The sequence below is a fragment of the Argopecten irradians genome, chromosome 1, assembly GCF_041381155.1.
Source record: "Argopecten irradians isolate NY chromosome 1, Ai_NY, whole genome shotgun sequence".
NCBI classification, from domain to species: domain Eukaryota; kingdom Metazoa; phylum Mollusca; class Bivalvia; order Pectinida; family Pectinidae; genus Argopecten; species Argopecten irradians.
Genome location: NC_091134.1, coordinates 47,928,758 through 47,950,172, shown reverse-complemented (window position 1 = coordinate 47,950,172; position 21,415 = coordinate 47,928,758). Strand labels below are relative to the sequence as shown.

Genomic DNA, 21,415 nt, shown 5'->3' with positions numbered 1-21,415 from the left:
GTGGTGAGGAAGATGTTGATAGTTGAATTGTGATAGAATTTTTGAGGGGCAGTGGTGGTGTTGATGGCATAGGTTGGAAATCTGGTGATGGATTCTAGAAGAGGGGGTGAAGAGGTGTCCTTCACTTGGGGATGGTTGTGGTGTGGAACTTTCTATGAGTTTAGATGAGTGATAATGGAAATGCTGAGAGTTGTGGTGCAGAATCTGGAGTCAGAGATGTATAAAGTGAGTATTTCAGCAATGGTGGCAACAGTGGCAGGGGTTGGTAGTGGTGGGATGGGGAGATGGAATGATGATGGTGGGAGTGTTGATGGCTGGAGATCAGGATTTGTTGTAGAGACCTTGGTAGGTGTGAGGACCATCATTTGAGTGCATGGTGTGGGGAAAATGGGAAGGAGAGCTAGGCAAATGTTAGTTAGCAAATGAGATGCTGAGTAATTCTAGACCATCCTGATATATATATATACTATTGATGTACCAGTGTTTCTTATCCATCCTAATTAAAGTATTACAACTGCTATCATAAAATCAATTATGATGAAACAGGTGCCCCATTTACAACCTGCAGCAAACAGTTACAAATCAATTTGACAACAAAAGTAGATGGCTATTTCTGAATCGAGTTTCAAAACTGTACCTATTTCCTTACTGTAAAATCTAATACAATCATGCCGTCATCTAATAGCATGATTCACAAATAGAAAATATTTTATTAATTCATGATCCTTTTCTTTTTTCACAAACACAAATAATTAGGTATCATGATTATTTTCTGTCTCAGTGAACAAATTAATTGAAAGAGTATTAAGTACTTCTTAAAATGTTTTTACACAAAAATAGAAATTGAAAAAGGTTTTGTTATTTTAGTTTAGTACTGGATTTACAAGGAACAGTTTAATATCAGTGATGTCAAAGTTTATAGGTCAAATCAGAGATCATAGGATGAGGGCATTTCGGACAAACCCATGCCAAACGGCTGATCATATTGTGGTTTTATGGGACGATCTAGAAATGACATAAATTATTTCAGTTTTGTTATTTGATGTAAAAGCAAAATGGTATAGCGAGTCCATAAGTTGTGTCTGAGAGGATGTGTGTGCCCTGTAATACAAACTTAGCCTTAGTGCACATGGATAGCGATTAAAATTTGTGAGGCAAAACTGTTTGGTTGTAGGGGTATAAGGTAGAATTACCTGGTGTTTGATACCCCCTAATTACTGAGCTCAAGTCAACTCTCTGTCTAATACTGGAGCAGAGGTCTTCTCCAGGCTGCCTACATCAACGGACCTCTGCCTATTTGGTACTCAGTCGAGCCAACAGTGTAACCCAGCTTATAAATCATTGACTGCCCCAACGGCCGTCAAACCAGCCTTGTCATGTTAACACAAAAATACAGATATTCATACACTGATACTTCATTATACTGTCATTTTTTCCCGATAAATATCAAACTGAAAACATTAAGAAACATTTCAATATTTGGAAGATGGTTTTATATAGGTATTAATAGCTGAACGTGAATTCTTTATGCAATATAATATCGTATCTAAAGTTAACTGGGCTTTTGCTTTGGTAAAAACAAGCCTATTGACTCGGATGAGTTTACAATGAGCTTACAAAGGTATCTTATCTTTATATGAAAGAAATGGAAATGAATTGCTCTCTTCTCTGAATTCTAATTCTGACAAGAATATAGGCCTATAAACTTTCAAAGGTTCATAATAGAGGTTTGACAAATTCATTTATCAAATGTAATTTGGGGTCATCTGGTACTGGGATGGGATGGATGCTAGGGGTAAGGGAACACCCACAGATTTTGTATGTCTTCATCACCTTGATGCTTGAAATAAGGTATCAAGAGGCAATTAGTACCTGACCTATCACAACCAACAAGGCACACATTGAAGTAAGTTAGAGACTACAAAGACCTCAATTATCACTTGGTTAGGTAAGTAAAAGAGATTTGATTTGTAAGGCATGTGTACTAGGTGCAAAAAAATGCACTACAAGACAAGGATTCAGACCACCAACCCTCCGAACGCCAGTCAGATGCTTTACCAGTTGAGCTACCTTGTTGCCAATTGGTTGATACAATCCAGAACTGTTACACATAAACATAGTCCTCCCGATTTAACAGTCTAAAAGTGACAGAATAATGACATCACCTTAGCAAACACCTTTGAATGATTGAAATAAAATAGAAATTTGATGACCTCTGGCCTTTGGGTCCAGGTTAAAATAGCCTACGATAAAAATAAATTGTACTGCAGATGGTCTGTTTGTGATTCAGGTATGATTCAAGTTTCATTACTAAATCTACAACATTTGATCCCAAGCTATAACTAGTTATCATGGCTGCAACCAATTGGCAAAGCATTGTCCATTAGCCTATCATGTATTTGTCCTGCAAGCTTCTTTTATTCTTCATTGGTACTGAATTTTGGTCTAGAACGAATTCATGACAAGACACAGACGAAGTTATAAATGAGACAAAATAACAATGAGACCCTGTTGTTGCAAGATTGTACAACATGCTCAGAACCAGACAAAACAATTTTCAGGGAAAGAAATTCTCCAGGAACCAATATCATTCCAAGTTCACATGCTACTGGTTCCTCCAAAATGTTTCAGGAAAACGCCGACTGGTATACAGGATCCCCTTGTATAAACCAATTCAGAAGGATGAGAACAGAACCAACTTCTTGTAACTGATACACAAACTTTCTTCTATGGCTTGTTGCCAAAGTTATGTTTAAGTATATTGACAACAATACGAAGTAAGAAATAGCAGAGTCTGAAATCACTGAGGGGACTTCAGCAGAAATGATTGCTTGGAAAGAAAAATGCTTATATCATGCATAAAACAAAGGATTTGTATTCAAACAAAGACATACTAAAAGAAAGAAACTATTTTATGTGTATCCTGTCAAATTTAAAATTGAGACCAACATGTAAATTCCTTCCGACCAAATGTTAATGTTGTTGATTTATGACTGTAGATGCCAGTCGATTGGAAATTTATGATTTACTAGGTTACAGATGTCAGTGTCAATTTCTCGAAAATGACTTTTTTCATGAATGGGTTTGGAAAGCTATCCGCAGTTGATTCGTAGACCTATAAGTGTTTGTCTGAACGCCCCAGTCCGCCACACAGTGAGATACTCTAGGTGACCACTGTTCCACGTCGACTCACCCATTCAAACTATTCCCCCCTATAAATGGTGGAGTGTCCGTAAGGCCCAATTCCTACACAATTACATACTCATGGCTTTGTCTTACTTACTGAAGTGGGAAAAGTAGAAAGTTAAGTCTGAAAAATGACAGGCCTTTACCATATAATACTTACTGTGCTAGTGTATTCTGTATACTACACTTTTAGTAATTTTGAACACTGGTCAGTTAAAATGTTAACTGGTTATGGTAACCAACATATTCAGGCATTGGGTTGTATATTAAAGTAAAGGTAGGAGCTGCAGCTGTAGGGTAATCCCCAATCCTCACAACCAAACTTTCTCTCATCCCCATCCTCACCACCACCCTCTCTCCCATCCCCATCCTCACAACCACCCTCTCTCTCATCCCCATCCTCACCACCACCCTCTCTCCCATCCCCATCCTCACCACCACCCTCTCTCTCATCCCCATCCTCACCACCACCCTCTCTCTCATCCCCATCCTCACCACCACCCTCTCTCCCATCCCCATCCTCACCACCACCCTCTCTCTCATCCCCATTCTCACCACCACCCTCTCTCTCATCCCCATCCTCACCACCACCCTCTCTCTCATCCCCATTCTCACCACCACCCTCTCTCTCATCCCCATCCTCACCACCACCCTCTCTCCCATCCCCATCCTCACCACCACCCTCTCTCATCCCCATCCTCACCACCACCCTCTCTCTCATCCCCATTCTCACCACCACCCTCTCTCTCATCCCCATCCTCACCACCACCCTCTCTCCCATCCCCATCCTCACCACCACCCTCTCTCTCATCCCCATTCTCACCACCACCCTCTCTCCCATCCCCATCCTCACCACCACCCTCTCTCCCATCCCCATCCTCACCACCACCCTCTCTCCCATCCCCATCCTCACCACCACCCTCTCTCCCATCCCCATCCTCACCACCACCCTCTCTCCCATCCCCATCCTAAACACCACCCTCTCTCCCATCCTCATCACAACCCCTCTCTCCCATCCCCATCCTCACCACGACCCTCTCTCTTATCCCCATCCTCATCATGACCCTCTCCCCTTCCCTCATCTCCACCCTCACCACAAAAACAAACAAGAGTTTAAAGGAGAAAAGATTGGAAATAAGGTTTGACGGTGAAAAGAGGGTTAAAGGTCAGGCTATGTAGCATGGATGTTGACAAGAAAAATTAGGGATTTGTGGTAAAAAAAAATGAACTGAACAGTAGGATTGAAATAGAACTGAGGGAAGGGACATGAGGTCTTGGAGCCAGACCAATACCAATTTAACAGATAGAAAGATCATACAGTAGAAACATTCAGTACAAATTTGGTATCATATCTTACATCTGAAATTCAAGACAAACATTATAGGTTTTTAGAGTAATATGCCAGAGGAGAAAACATTGGTTCAGAACAAGCAAATAAAAGTCAAAACATTTCTATTCCTATCTGCACTATATATATATATATAATTAACTTCATCTACAGAAATAAACTGGTAGACTACCACATCAATTGCCATCTATGAAATATATAAATTTCTGTTATGGGCCATAAAGGATAACAGTACGTGTAGCCAATGACACTAAACGATATCACAGACACTGCACAGCACAATTAGGATTAATAATTCACACTGAGAGAAAGTGTTGTATCGACGGACCAGGTGAAAGGACTACCCTCAGAATATTGGGTATTACACCTGTATATATCTATAGGTTTGATTTACAGCCAATATGGGTCCAGATATCATAGGTACTATGATATAAGGCTTCAAGTAAGAGAAAGTAAGTACTAAAATATAACGTCATCGATCCTATAACAGTCAGAGACAATAAAGGATGTGCCAGGATTAAAAGGTAAAGGAAAGCCACAATATGCAAAGAAGAAACAACTGCTCCCATACGGTTTTCGAACTCATTCCCCAGCAATTGAGTACATACTACTCAATGTGGTTACACATTGGGAGGGGACCATAGTGACCAAGTGGTTCAGATGTCCTGACAAAATATCACAAGTCCTCTACCTCTGGGTGGCAAGTTCAAAATCCATGTGGGGCAGTTGCCTGGTACTGACTACTTATTAGTTTTTCTATGGGTACTCTGGCTTTTCTCTACCTCCTTAACCTGGCACATCCTAAATTGGAGTCTAAAGCAAGCACCTTAACCATTGTGCCATCATGGTCCCTTCAAACACACTACATATCTAGGTATTGTGTAGATGTACACACCAAGAGAGTTACCATCAACTCCAAAGAGTGTCATATGGCAAAGATTTGACTGAGGTCATTCCTCCTACACATGTATTGTCCAGTAGTGGTCATGTACAGGTATTGTCCAGTAGCGGTCATGTACAGGTATTGTCCAGTAGCTGTCATGTACAGGTATTGTCCAGTAGCTGTCATGTACAGGTATTGTCCAGTAGTGGTCATGTACAGGTATTGTCGAGTAGTGGTCATGTACAGGTATTGTCCAGTAGTGGTCATATACAGGTATTATCTAGTAGTGGTCATATACAGGTATTGTCCAGTAGTGGTCATATACAGCTATTGTCCAGTAGTGGTCATGTACAGGTATTGTCCAGTAGTGGTCATATATAGGTATTGTCCAGTCGTGGTCATGTACAGGTATTTTCCAGTCGTGGTCATATACAGGTATTGTCCAGTAGTGGTCATGTACAGGTATTGTCCAGTAGTGGTCATGTACAGGTATTGTCCAGTAGTGGTCATGTACAGGTATTGTCCAGTAGCTGTCATGTACAGGTATTGTCCAGTAGTGGTCATGTACAGGTATTGTCGAGTAGTGGTCATGTACAGGTATTGTCGAGTAGTGGTCATGTACAGGTATTGTCCAGTAGTGGTCATGTACAGGTATTGTCCAGTAGTGGTCATATACAGGTATTATCTAGTAGTGGTCATATACAGGTATTGTCCAGTAGTGGTCATATACAGCTATTGTCCAGTAGTGGTCATGTACAGGTATTGTCCAGTAGTGGTCATATATAGGTATTGTCCAGTCGTGGTCATGTACAGGTATTTTCCAGTCGTGGTCATATACAGGTATTGTCCAGTAGTGGTCATGTACAGGTATTGTCCAGTAGTGGTCATGTACAAGTATTGTCCAGTAGTGGTCATATACAGGTATTGTCCAGTAGTGGTCATATACAGGTATTGTCTAGTAGTGGTCATGTACAGGCATTGTCCCCTAGTAGTGGTCATATACAGGTATTGTCCAGTAGTGGTCATGTACAGGTATTGTCCAGTAGTGGTCATATACAGGTATTGTCCAGTAGTGGTCATGTACAGGTATTGTCCAGTAGTGGTCATATACAAGTATTGTCCAGTAGTGGCCATATACAGGTATTGTCCAGTAGCGGTCATGTACAGGTATTGTCCAGTAGTGGTCATATACTGGTACTATCCCCTAGTAGTGATAAAGACATTGTCCACTAGTGGTCATTGTGTCTTAATTTTGTCCTTTGGTCAGATAGTGTCTGGTTTCCCCTACCTATAACGTTTCCTGCTGTGACTACATTCCCAAGACCTTGAGCATCTGTCTACAGGCCTAAATAAGTCTTTCTATGAGCATCTGTCTACAGGCCTAAATATGTCTATCTATGAGCATCTGCCTACAGGCCTTAATAAGTCTATCTATGACAGCGGTAGAAATATTAGCATTGACAGAAAACAAATTTTCCTTTTCATCCACTGTCAGTTTGTCTGCTTACAAGACAATGACTAACTTATCCATAACAGCATAATTATGTTCAAATTAACTGGAAATGAAGGCCATGTGAATCACCTATGTAATAAACCCTTTGACAGCCAGACGATTGTTCAGGAGCAAGTTCACACCTTCCATAGTGAACAACAGATGGATTTGTTCACGACATTCTCTTGATTCTAATTATGTTATTGTTTGATTGGAAAGGAATTTAAACATTAAACTATGGCAACTTTTTCCGGATTTCCTGTCTGGTGTATTGTGGCTTTGGACATATGTTTAGTATTTATGTTCAATAATCAACCTCTACCATAGACAAATCACTTCTCACTGCATATACACCATTTTATTTAACATTTCATTTCCATACCTGAAAGTTAATAACTGAAAAGATGTAAGAAAACTATATCAAAAAGTTCATAATGGAAAATATGAGAACACGAAAGAACTCTACGGAACACTTTGAGTTTCATGTAATTCTTAAGATGTGAATCCAATTTGATAATGCTTATAGCCATATACATCTACTTCTTCAAACAAATACTCAAGCATATTCTGAATATCAAAACAGATATAAAGTATGTACTTTTCCAACACACATAGCTCAAGAAACATTAAGTTTTTTCTTCTTCTAGAAATCTGATTGATAATGGAGATTTGACAGTTTTTATTGATCAAGCTGAGCAACTCAAAAAGAGAATTTTATTATACTGGTGAAAATGATAGAATATACCACTTTCAAATATATTTCCAAATGGAATTGTGTTATGAATAAAAAATCCCTAAATTTCTTATCATTCATCTGAATTGTTCTTCGAGAAATGATTCTTTATAGTAAAAACTACCGTAATATTTTTAAGTGTTCATGTAGGTGGAAGAATGACAAATATAGGGATTGGATGAAGCTAAGAAATGTTTACTAATTAAGAAAATTATATCGGTAACAAGAGACAGCCGTTTCAATACAATACAAATGTCTATACCATTGTTACCTCATATTGTTATGGTGCACTAAAGCAATGCAAATTAATAAATATCTCGGCCATCCACAAGAAAAGTTATCTTTATCATCCTTATTATAAATGTCTATGCCATCTTCAATCATGTTTATCAAATATCTATGACATCCTCAGGTGGGGTTCACAATTTTTCATCCTCAACAGGTTATCAAACCTCTTTGTCATCCTCAAGCAAGGTTAATAATTTTTTATTCTCAATTATGTTTATAAAATATTGATCATTTTCAAAAAATGTTAATGAATATCAATCTTATCCGCAAAGTTACCAATTGTCTACTCTATAACATTCTGAATTTCATATCATAAAACAAATCCAAATTTTGACAATTAAGAGAATAAAACAATGTATTTGACTGTTATTTCAAACTGTCCTATCTGAAAACTAATAAGTTATGAAAATGGAATGATTGATTTTTACCGATAAGCAATTTGCTTTTTCAAACAAATTACAGCGACCAAATTTTCATCCAATCTAGATAATTATCACTTGTAGATTCAATCACATTAATTGTCATAAAGCTAAAAAGAATTCCAGTTGAATAATAGGCAAAACAAATAGAGGGATGTACTCCTAAGCTTTCAAGAAATCACAAAATTATGGGAGTGTAAATTGTGCATATTAAAAATTAATGCAATAGAAAGTCAATAAGGATCTTGAACAGTTAACAGTGATCAGGCACAAAACTTGTGCGATAGCAAATGCTGACATGCTGCCGATTCAGTCAGGCATGACATATGAATTATACCTGAGTTCTGTAAACACCGACTTTTGCCTGTAGCAGACACATCACTACAATTATTTCTACTATTGTGTCGGCTCCCCCTCAATAAAACATACCTGTGACATTGATTTTAATATTTCATCTAAATCAACAGAGCCGACAGATGGGCAGACTTCTATGATTTGGGTTTTCGTATTGATGTTCGGAGGAGCAGATCTAATTCACTTTCCAATTTCAATTTTCTTTCCATGTTGTTTTTACATAAAACTACATTATGAGTCAAAGACTAAATTATATCAAAGCAAGAGACAAAAGTGGAAAGAGATTCCTAGAATTCAATGTCGCAGTGCCGACAATACTGGGGTCGTTGTTCATCATATCATAATATAAATATCCTTTAGTGGATGGCTTTTTAGAAGGCTTGGCTTGGAAACATCAGATGTGTTTAATCACATGTAGCTGATTCTAATCGGTGATAATGTCTGGCATATGATAACAGAATTACTGATCATGTTAAAATATAGCCTCATGTCCTCAATGTTCCTTTATAACAGAATTACTACTGTTGTTGAAATACGGTCACACATCACCAACATCCTGTTTTACTGGCTAGAGTCTTTATAGGACAAAACACAAATTTAATTGGGTGTCATTAAAAATATTGTAACGTCATTATTTTTAAATATTCATTATGTTAAGCATGTAGTAGCATTTTAACGACTTCTTAATAAAGAGCATACATGCATATTTATTTTAATCACATCAGAATTATAATTTTTAATTCAGTAATGCATTATAAAAAATTTAGGGTTGGGTAAAAGCAGAAAGTAGTTATACTAGTATATATTTCTTTAAGAAAAAAATAATAATATTGAAAAAATATGCTACAAGTTAATATCAAGCATTTATTCAAGCAATATTGATGCATTTTAATCACATTAACTGTCAGTCATGTTATGTTGGAATAGTAACAAATTGATATTTCATTTCTAACATACAGTAATATGCTTACTGTTAAACTAAATTCATTTATTTATCCAAATTTACAAAAATACAAATTTTACTTTTATTTTGATTTACAATCTTTCATATTTAATATTATATTTTTGCTGAATTTTATCACATTAAGCAATTACAAAGTTAAGTCAAAAGTTCCTTGTTTGGTTTAATACCAATGATATATTACTATATATAATTATGTATATCAATGTATCTTTCCATAGAAATATTTGTAGACTACATCATCACTATTGTCATCTTTAGTTTCATTTCTGTTATTAGGCCACAGGTCATTGATGATAGCTCTATCCACAAGACACAGATCATGCCAAAATTTAAATTTATCTAGTTTATTTCAACTATTCTTTTGTATTTTTTGTTTGAAGTTTTTCATCATTTAATTGCTTATATTTTTATAAATAAATTGAAACCCTTTAATAGCTTGAATACAATTGATTTAGAGTACTATACTGCTTCACAAAACTAATATCAACAATGAGAGAGGAAAAATATTTCAAAAAACAATTTCAAAAGTGTTGTGTTTCAAAAATACTAGTGCAATGGTCATGTTGTTTTTTTGTTTTAAATCCCAATTGTTTCAGAACAAAGCTATTGTAATTCAGCACGTTTAAGAAAAATTATTAAATGCCTTCAAAAAGGTAGTAATGTATAGTTTTGTATAGTCTCATAAAAGAAAGGTGAAATGGCCATCAAATTTTATGAATTTTTTTTAACAAAGATGTCAAATATTTAATGATCTTGGCACCATAAAATTCTACAAATTTAATTATAATCAAAAGAATAAAAAATAAGATATCTCAATTAAAGGCTATAAAGTACAAAGGTCTTCTCATATTGTCATTAATAAAATGAAACATTATACAGTGAGGCTGTACAAATTCCCTGCAAATATTTTCAGTAAGGTATAAGAATTTAATTTTGTAATGGAAAATGCATTAGCTTTATACGAGGAATAAAAGAAGATAAAAACAATGTAAGTCCTTTATCAATACAACAATTAATTAGCTGAGGTAATTAGGTCGTGGGGGACATTGTGTCTTTTTGCCATATGCCCCTCACAAAACAACGGATATGCCCTTATCTCTTAACAATCAATAGCGATCTCCCCGTGACGCTCCCGGCCAGCATAACAAAGTCTGTATTTCTTTAAAATATCAAAACATTAACACAGGTAATTCTTATAATAAAGCCAAATTTACTACCTAAACATCTGTATTAAAAGACTTGATAGTGAAAGGAAGAAGGAAAATTACAACCAAAACAAAAACAGAGCGACAATGAGAAGTCAGGAGCTCGTCACGGCAGGCGAACCGAGACTACAACAAACTCAACAACCGTCCAACTGTCATTAATACTTCAAGGTACTACCGACTTTTTAATGGCTCCAAATTCATTTCATTTTCTAGTGTAAATTTCTGCCTGTCGAGATTGCTATCCACAATAATATTCGATCTCAATTATTGCAGTTGATGAGTTATGGACCACCTTATTTGTACAGTGCTCCTGTTCCAGGTTAAAGTGCAAACGCAATGTCTATAATTATGATGCCATTGTTATAAATATATGATGAAATGAAAACATTATTTTTCATTTAAGTTCATTTTGTTACATTTATTTCTGTTTTCAATAAGGAAGAAATTTATTTATTATATATACAGATAAATTGATATAGCATAAATGAAAAGAAATTTTTTGCTTGTTTTTTTTCCCTTTTTTTTCTTCGAGGTATTAAAATACTAAGACCCCATGCATATCATATTTAAATTGTATATTGATTTGTATTATTTAGGACATAAATATTTAATCTATTGTTTAATTGAATAATAGAGACAATAAAAATAGTTTTAAAGACAACATGTGTTTAGTTTTGTTTAAAATAAAGTTTAAGATAAATTTGAATTACTTATCTATGAAACTATTCATTTTTAAAAATTAATGGTGTTCAATAATGCAACGTGTTATAAATATTTTTCAACTATTATCTTTTTTGAGTTCATTAAATAATAAAAGAAAAAATCCATGTCTTCTTAAATTCTTATGTAATTATCGATACAATATATAATTCACAAAAATCCACAAATAGTTTTGGTCATTTCAATACTTGAAGTTTGTCGTTCCTGTACTATGAGAGTGGACCCTCGGGCAGCAACAAGCATATCAGGGACCGTGATTAAAACCTTACCTTTTTACGGTCCTTCTTCTTCGCTTAGTGGCATACATAGTTTTAATCACCCAGTCCTCCACCATTAGCCGAAGATTCCTTTTTTTAAACAACACAACCGAACAGTGGTATCACCTCAACAAAACTTTGCAAATATTTTTCCCCATTCCGGCGGAAGTTAAGCATCCTGTCTACCATGAACTTTCGGCATCTTGAGATTTTTTCAAGACAACTAGTGACTATGATTATATTGACAGCATTCATTCATGACGTTCTTTTTGAGAAAATTGAAGACGAGTAGTCTAAATTAAAACAAAATCACTGGTGTAGGCATTACGGAGGAGCATGTCAGTCGTGATATGATAAGAATGCATATATTATATGTAATGTAAATATGACTGTGGACATAGCTTCTCTGACAATTCCGATCAAGTTCACTCACAATCTCCTATGCAAGTTTCATGCTAACTATTCTCAGCCACGCGACCATCAGCGATCAATAAGCCACGCCTTCGCGGCGTTTATCCCGCCTTGCTGATTATGGGTGGCCAATCACCTGCTGTGAAGCTGAATAGTCATCCCGTGCCTTAAATCTACGGGTATTTACCGTGTTCATTTAACAGGTGTAGGTATGAATGAACAGCTCCCCGAGGGTCTCAATTCGGCTGTATGACAGTAACCTGACTTTGGATCATTATCCTATTGTCCCATACAAAACCGCCCCATTCAAACTGACTGGAGCAAACCTAATGCTAACAGCTACCCTTCGCCTTCTCCATACAGTTCTGGGCCAACCTTAAAATCACCATACATCTCAATCAGCACAGACTTCCCATCATATCTAGTCAAATTTTCTTTATACTGATTAATCATCAATCAATACTCCAGCATTTTAAATCTGTGCCATATTTTTTTCTTGATTTTTTTCCCAATTTTGAGCAAGGTAATGCTCTTAGCATGATAATTTGTGAGCCATTTAAGCTCTGGGGTGTTACGAGAATAATCGTATTTGGTGACAAACCATTGAGAATGGTTGTAATTACCTCGGTGATAATTCCGATAATGTACCTGTGCCGAGGTGTAATTGCATTACTGCACTACACAAAGAAGTGACATCACACACTCTCAGTCCATCTGGTCAACACCTACTCACCTGTAACAGGTCACTGACACGCCCACTCAACCGGACATTGTTTGACCAACCGGACATTGCTTGACCATCCCATCTCTGTTAACAGTAGCAGCAGACTTTCCCTTAAAATCGCACAAAGACAAAATTTCAGATATTATGCAGGAAAGATTTATCTCTGAATAAAAGAAAAACCACAAATTTTTATTGAATTCCAACAGATTTACCTCCTATTATGTAGTAATTGATTACAATTAACTCCTTTCAATTCTCATTTTGATAGCAATGGTGACTTTGCATTTCCATAAGATTTCTTTTATTACCTGGGTATATCAAATCAAATTATTCTCACAAATATATTCCCACAAATAATCAATATATAGATATCTTTTATCTATGAAATTGATTTCTTTGAAAGATTTATCCTTTTACATATTGAAAACATTTTTAAAATATAACTCTTGCAATATTTAATTTCATGTTATTCTTCATGCTAAATACTCATCTTCAAATTTTCAACAATTAAGAATTCATTAACAGTATGATATAGTATAGATACATGTATATGTATACATGTTTCATATAGAAGCTCCTTGAAATACTAATAAGTTTATTACATTTAATATGTCTTTCTTTCAATTTAAAACATTCACATTTTTCATTTTGATGAATTTGCGCATAATATCTTAAAACTTAATAAGCCTTCTCCATATATTTTATTGATGCTATCATATCATTCACAAGTTTTTAACAATCTCAGCAGAAGTATTTAAAGATGCTCCACTGCCGACAGAGCATAAATGATATTCATCATTCGAACAATAATTTGTGTTTAATCCTGTATATATATGCCTAATTAACACAAAAAATAATATAAAATAATTTATTTCGCCTTTGGTGCATGCACAATCAGTACTTCATTTCATATAGAATATAGTGTCATGGAATTTTTTCGGGATGCAATTAATTGTTTTTCATATTTTTAACTTGAAGTAAAATTAGAAGCTCAAACTTTTCAATGGTGATATTGGTGTAAAGTAAGTAACTTTTGTAACAGAAGAAAAATATTAAATCGTCTGCTCCTGTTTTTGATAGTGAAAAAATACCACTGTCAGCGGTGGAGCATCTTTAAGAATAATATCTTCTATCGAAAATATTTAAAAGTGATTATTATACATTCAGCAATGCTAAAAAATTTAAAATGTGAAATTGTAAAAAAGAGAGAGAAAAAAAAGAAAGAAAAAACTTTAACCAGTTATATACATGAGTACAGCATCTAAAATGTTGACAGAAAAAATATTATTTCAACATTAGTATCCTAGTAAATATTATACCATATCTAGCGGTCATTATTAAACCTCAAGTATTTATATGTACAATCTGAAAACACTCAAAATCAAGTTTAATTTCAAAATACACAGACATTTTCAGATGTGTTAAAATATGTCATATTTTGCCATCTTATTTTCAAATAAAAAGAAATCACATATCAATGTTCATGTATTGACAGGATATAGATCTTAATTTTCAGGGGTTCATCTTATTTTCTTTAAAAACATTTTCTTATTTATTTTGAAGAACAGGTTATTAAAAAACTGGTTATTCAAGTTTTTAAAACACAAATCCTAACACTAGAACATTCTTGTAAGTCAAAATTACCCTTATTCATTTCAAAATATATTAATTCCAACAAAAAAGATATTTTTAAATGAAGCATTACCATGGTATTAATATTAGGTTTTTTTTTTCTTATTGAAAGACCAAGTTAATACAAAATTTTCTTGGCTAAGATTTTAATCATGTTACTTAAATCAATTCTCTATATGGACAATCCAAAACATGACAGAGGTGAAGAAAATTCCTTCCTAGTACATCATGTACTAGAACTTCACATTTTGAAGACAAGTGGTTCACTCACCTGATTATTTGCTAGGTTCATTACCTAGCATGTGAACTAAGTGACAGGGCCACCTTCTAATGGTGAGGACCTCACTGAACAACGTATGAAATGCCCATCATATGTTATCTTGAACTGAAAAGTAAGAGTCTTACTCAATAACATAAACCAAGACAGCACAGTCCTGTCCATTTCTTTGCAAGTAGAAGAACCACTTCACGTAAAATAATGAAATCTTAGCAGTTTCATATTCAAGAACCAATGGAAACAAAACACTAGCTAATTAAACCTTTGTGATTTTAAAAACAGGAATTTACAATTAATCTCAAACCCATGCAATCTTAGGTCTCTTTTAATTTCTTGATTAGCAAAAATACTTATTTCTTTTTTCCCATGAAACTCAGTAGGTCAAGACCATTCACTTTGTTGGGTATCACATTAACAGTCAGGATCATTTGTAGGGCTGCCTTATGTGTATATGATATGTTGCATGTGTGATGTAGATGTATGTGCATGTTTTGGGAAACTGCAGTATGTTTAATTTTGTGACAGACAGTTCATAAATAGGTTATAGATTTGAACCAGGTGTAATTTCACAGTGGCCTTATTAGCTTGGAAGAAGTCTTTTATCTGAGAAAATATATAGATTCATATGTCTAATCCATAACGCTACAAACTCTGAGTCAGGTCTACTGAGCTTAGTGTAAATCATTGGTTTGAGAAGAATTTGTAAGATTATTGTCACCAATGGAAAGGTGAAAGTTACTAACAAGAACATTACAGTTAATTAAGCAATGTATTGTCAAGGTCATAGTTAGCACAGCAAGGTCAAATCCAGCAATAGAATCATCATTTCTTCAAACAAAATGTATGTTTTTGATTCAGACTTATACCTTGTGAAGTAAGTTAAAATAAAAATATGAACTAACTAGGAGTAAATTGGACTGTATCTGTTACCTACTTCTTACTGAACACAGTGTTACACTGAGATCATTTACAATCATGCTAAAACCTGATGGGACTGGGTTCTGTGCCCTTGGTTATTAAGAAGATTTAAAAGAGTTTAGCATATATATCGTTATGAAATTTATCAAAGCTAGAAAAAGGTTATTCCTTTGAACAAAACTGGTAGTCTTTCACTTCAGCAAAATACTGACCAAATATCATGTCTTTGGGCAAATGGATATGAATGAATTGAAGATCATGTTTGATTCTTGAACACAATCTGAACTGGTAGCCTTTCATGTACCTTAGAATAACATAGTCCCAATAGCAGATCTGTGTCTCTTGGTTATTGAGTATAAATTGCAGAATAAAGAAAAAAGGTCATTTGAATGAAAGTTGTGTCTTGTTTATATGTTATATAACTCTGTCTGATACAAATTTGGAAAAATAAAATAAATACATTAAAAAAAAAGGGGTCATTGACACTTTAACAAACTTTTTAGCTCTTCGAATCATCTCAGCTTTCTATAAGCCAAGATCAGGACTGAGTTTCACTAAAGGTCCCATGTCTACACGTAGACGTAAACCTTACGTCCGAACTTACGTGTGCGTAAGATGTGTTTCACTAAAGGGCGTAACTCTGCACATACGTGTAAACGTAGGATTTTGCGTAACTTACGGCTGAAAATCAATTTGTATCATCGCGTCTGATTGGCTGATGCGACTTGGTACCCAATCAAATTTGGCGGGTGTTTTTATATTCCGGCTTGTTGTCTATTTGATTAATATTCTTATGTTTTATCGCGTACAAAACAAAACACGCCATATATTTGCCATGAAAAAATATTTGTATAAAAATCGATGCGTTTTCCATATATCAAATTGTCAGGAGTGAATTTGAAAATTATTTTTGCAGGACTGAATTTACATGTAAGTTAACATGTATTAAAAAAATCGTTAATTATTATTAAAAAGAGGACAATTATGAAACCTACATGTACATTATGTATTCTTTATTCGCATTGCCATCAAGATAGAGATTTATCGGAATATCCTACTATTTGGTCACCATTTAACAGGATATATAATTACCTATCGAACATGTATCAGGATATCCCACTATATTATATCAAACTTTTTTTTCTCATATAGATTTTTGGAAATAGGAGTTCATACCATAAAAGAAAATGGAAGAAAAAGCATATGTCTGTGTGCTTGTTTTTGAGCTGTTGTCACTCACAGATACCTAGTTGACAAAATATTGGATTTTATGGGAATTTTGCCGTTTTGACCATATACAAAAGAGATTAAAGTCATAATATCCTAATGAGGTGTGTGATATGTATGGATGTTTGTGAATTTATTTTCCAGTAGTCTTCTTTAAAAATATACCAGTTTTGGCCAGGGTTGGGCCAGAGGCAGGAGGCCACTCACAAGCTTAAACACCAATGTGTTAGAATATGTTCATCTTTTAGGAATCTGGTTCAGAAATGGGATAGAGGTGGGGGGGTTAGGGTGTTACAGAGACGGGTGGGGGTTACATACAAAGTGGTGAAATTGAATTAAATGATTTTTAGAATAATTTTGAAATCTCAGTATAGTCATAGTCATGTAGATAATTAACTCATAATAATATTTCTGTTCAGTTCATATGATGCTTGATATTTATGAAATATTTTCTGAATACCAACATTTATTTTTGAAATACAGAATTGATATATAACTATAAAACAAAAAGTATACTCTTATACAGGGTCTGAATTTTAAAGGCTCAATATCTTTCAGAAACGACTTTTAATTTTTAAAATGGGAACGTAAAATGAAATTGATAGTTTTGTACAGACACAAAAGTTATTAACTTGCCGTTAATACTACACTCATCATCTTCTCCTGCAAAAATTAACAAAAATAAACGATGATAAATATCATAACGCGGGTCGTCTTATGTTCCCTGCCATCGTCCTTAATACTGCGCAGTAGTTGAATACTACAGCAAAATGAATCTCCACAGTTATCATATATTATGCAGGAAATCTTGCATATGTTTGGTATTGTAACCTCATCTTTGGCCATCGATATGTATTTTCTTATGTTATTAATGTTTGAAAAAACCAATAAATTTGGCTCCGGGAAGGTAGTGGGCTTTTAAAACATTAAAATTGAAATTCATTGTCCAAATAGCAATAATGCATACATAAAGATATTTTTCTGTGTAAAATTTCTGCAAAAAAAAAAAATCTTATCATATAAGTAATGTCATGTAATATACACCATATAAGTAAATCAGAAAAGAAATCTTAACTTTTTGCATATGGCATGGATTGAATTCAGTTTCTGTGTCATTCAATATTTTTTCAATTTCCTTCATGTCAAATAAATAGTTGGGAAGATGAAAAACCTATATCTACCCAACACAAAGTCACAAATATATCTGCGAAGAATAGAAATAATTCTTTAACCTTGGTTCCATTAACTTGGAAAGAAAATCAATTTTTTCCGAACACACTGTCAAAGCATGTGGCACCAAAGCCTATACGACGTTATGTCATTTCACAGTCCCTGTGTATAGGTAATGCTATCATATATTTATCACAAGAACACTGTCTAGTGTACAGGAAAGCCTACAGCTAGATCTAAACATGCAGAATTTTACAGATATTTTGACTATTTAATCAGATAGAGAATTAATACGACTTGTTGTATACTAGGTTTTTGATGTTGCTCGGTACTACGAACATTCCCTAGAGGTGTGTAACGTAAACATGGGCCATCTTTGATTTTATATTCTAACAGTTTCACCTCATGTATCACAGGCATGGAGAAAAAAAAATAGCAGTATTTTGTATAATTGAATTTTCCCTCAAACAACTCATCGTACTAAAACAAATATCGTAACTTAATATGTAAAGTGGGGAAAAGGTTTATTTGTTTGGCAAACTTATCTGATAAATGAAAAGTTGAACACGTGCTGTATGCCTTCATCATGATTAAACTGTAATGTTTAATGCACTTCAAAAGTACAATGGTGGTCGACTTTTAGTTGCCACAGGGGAGACAACCCCTTTTATCACTATTCTCCTGTCACCACTTGAGGTAAAGTGTCAGTTGAGACTTCCCCATAAACAATTTAATGCTCCGGAGTTTAACACCAATAACACTCATAAAACAATTGCTAAAAAATCAGAAAAAAATTAGCTGCAACTGATATACATCAATGTAAAACATATTTATAATGGATTTAGAATGTTGATAGAACGAGGGTGAATTTCATTAGACTTTATGCCTACTCCATTGGGAAGCAAGTTTCACATAGAGTCCACAGTTAAAAGTTTGAGACACAATAACTTTGGCAGGGATCAATTTAGGTTTTGGGGGAAACTATCCTTTTTCAAAATAGGGGAAAAGTTTGGGGAAATATAGAGGAATATGCTTCTTTTTAATTTGGTCCAAAATTATATTCATTTTGATGAAAAAATACTGTAACATAACTAATTTCTAGATTTAGTAAAAACAAGAGATTTTAAGCCAATTAATTAAAAGTAAAGTCTAAAGAATTCATAAAAAATAAGTCTCGGGGGAATTTTTTTAGCTTCAAAGGAGGGTGGGGTGTGTGTGTTTGTTAAATCTTGAGTTGAATTTTAGGCCAGAGGGGAATTCATTCCTTGAGGGGGAAATTATCCATAAATGGTTAAAAGCTAAATTGATTCCTGTTTCAGCAGTCACCATGTAGTGGCCCTCGATTCTCTACAAACTTCTGTTTTCCACTACATGATATTTAATTAAGCCATAAAACCACAAAATATAAAATACATATAGTGATTGGTACGGAGCACACTCATACCTAGCTATTCTTCCTAACTTTCATTCTTAAAAGCAAAACTGGTACTGTCAATTTAGATAATTCTCATTTGATTGAAATCATAAAATTGAATTCTATCAAAAACCTTCACAGACCAGCATTTCTTATGCTAAATTATAAAATCAATGTCACTTCTATACAATACAAATAGTAGGTTAAGTTCCTGTACGCCAATTTCACTGCCAGTTGTAATATTAGATGGATGTCTTTCTTGGCAATATATTACCATGTTTTTTAAAAGGAAGATGCCCAATATAAACTTTACAACTATAGTCAATCTTCCTTCAGAAATTCTTATCAATCTACTGGGTAACCGATTTCCTAGCTCTTATACAACAGCTCCAGTTTGATATATTTTGCTTTTATTTTTTGTCAATCCATCAATTAGAATAGTCAGTATATCAAGACAAAATTGAATCTCAAATGTAGGTTAAAAGCTTATGGCAAGTACTCTAGGATACGTGCTACGATAGCAAGTGTTTCATTTTGTGTTTCTTGTGAATAGAGAAATGGTTTGGGCTTTGCTGTCCAGACTGAACGACACACTTAAAGTCAATAGTCAGGCAAAGGAAGGCTAAAGTCTGTAAAAATGGTGTTGATATATCCAGCATATTTCTTATGAAATAGAAAAATAAAATTTCCTATCAAAATCGCTCTGCATGCGAAGAAATTAATGTATATTGTAGGAATCCTAAAACATCCTCCCGGCTGGCTTTGTCAATCCGTATTGACATTCCTATGCAGCCTCACTTTCATAATTTATAATTTTTAGAGCTGTGCAAAATTTACACGGGGCTTTTCCATATTATAATGGTCAAAACTGGACAACGTAAGCCAAACATGACCATGGTTTTGATATTTAACTTTTGGAAGGCCAATGAACGCATTTATACTTGTTTCATTGCCCGACTAATCACTTTAATCTTATCTGTCTTCAATTTGGTTTAGTTACACAGCAGTAGATTTTTGTACAGAATGATGGTTATTTCAGTTTCCTATTATATTGAAATTCCTACAGTCTTTTGAAATAATCATCAGTTTATGTAATCAGAAGTTGCTCAAATTTGACTATACCGATCAGAAGTAAACAAACAAAAGATCAATGCAAGCCAAAGGTTAAAATATGAGTTAAAGCAACCTTCTTTTTGTTGATTCCATATTATCTAAATATATGGGTTAGAGTGACCTACTTTTTGTTGATTCCATAATGATCTAAATATATGGGTTAGGGTGACCTACTTTTTGTTGATTCCATATTATCTAAATATATGGGTTAGAGTGACCTACTTTTTGTTGATTCCATATTATCTAAATATATGGGTTAGAGTGACCTACTTTTTGTTGATTCCATATTATCTAAATATATGGGTTAGAGTGACCTACTTTTTGTTGATTCCATAATGATCTAAATAAGGGTTAGGGTGACCTACTTTTTGTTGATTCCATATTATCTAAATATATGGGTTAGAGTGACCTACTTTTTGTTGATTCCATAATGATCTAAATAAGGGTTAGGGTGACCTACTTTTTGTTGATTCCATAATGATCTAATATGGGTTACAACGACCTACTTTCTGTTGATTCCATAATGATCTAAGTATAATTTATGGAGGAGTTCGAGTCTGCAAAAAAGTTCAAAGAAATGCCAAATAACAGGTGGATAAAAGCACAAATATGGACAATCTCTTTGAAGATTTAAATATGGGTCATTTTTTGTTTCCTTGTTTTAACGACTGGTTTAC

General features: G+C 34.4%; 1 protein-coding gene across 2 annotated transcripts in view; it reads right to left on the bottom strand.

The window, feature by feature from the left end:
* Positions 1-12,328, bottom strand: part of LOC138330648 (endothelial PAS domain-containing protein 1-like) — a 78,256-nt gene extending 65,928 nt beyond the window's left edge. The window contains exon 1 of one of the 2 annotated variants that reach the window (XM_069278198.1): positions 11,865-12,328. In XM_069278198.1, coding sequence (XP_069134299.1) covers positions 11,865-11,929 — 65 coding nt within the window. In that variant the 5' untranslated portion in view covers positions 11,930-12,328. The remainder of the gene's footprint in view (positions 1-11,864) is intronic. The other variant, XM_069278204.1, reaches the window with a different exon arrangement.
* Positions 12,329-21,415: the final 9,087 nt, after the last annotated feature.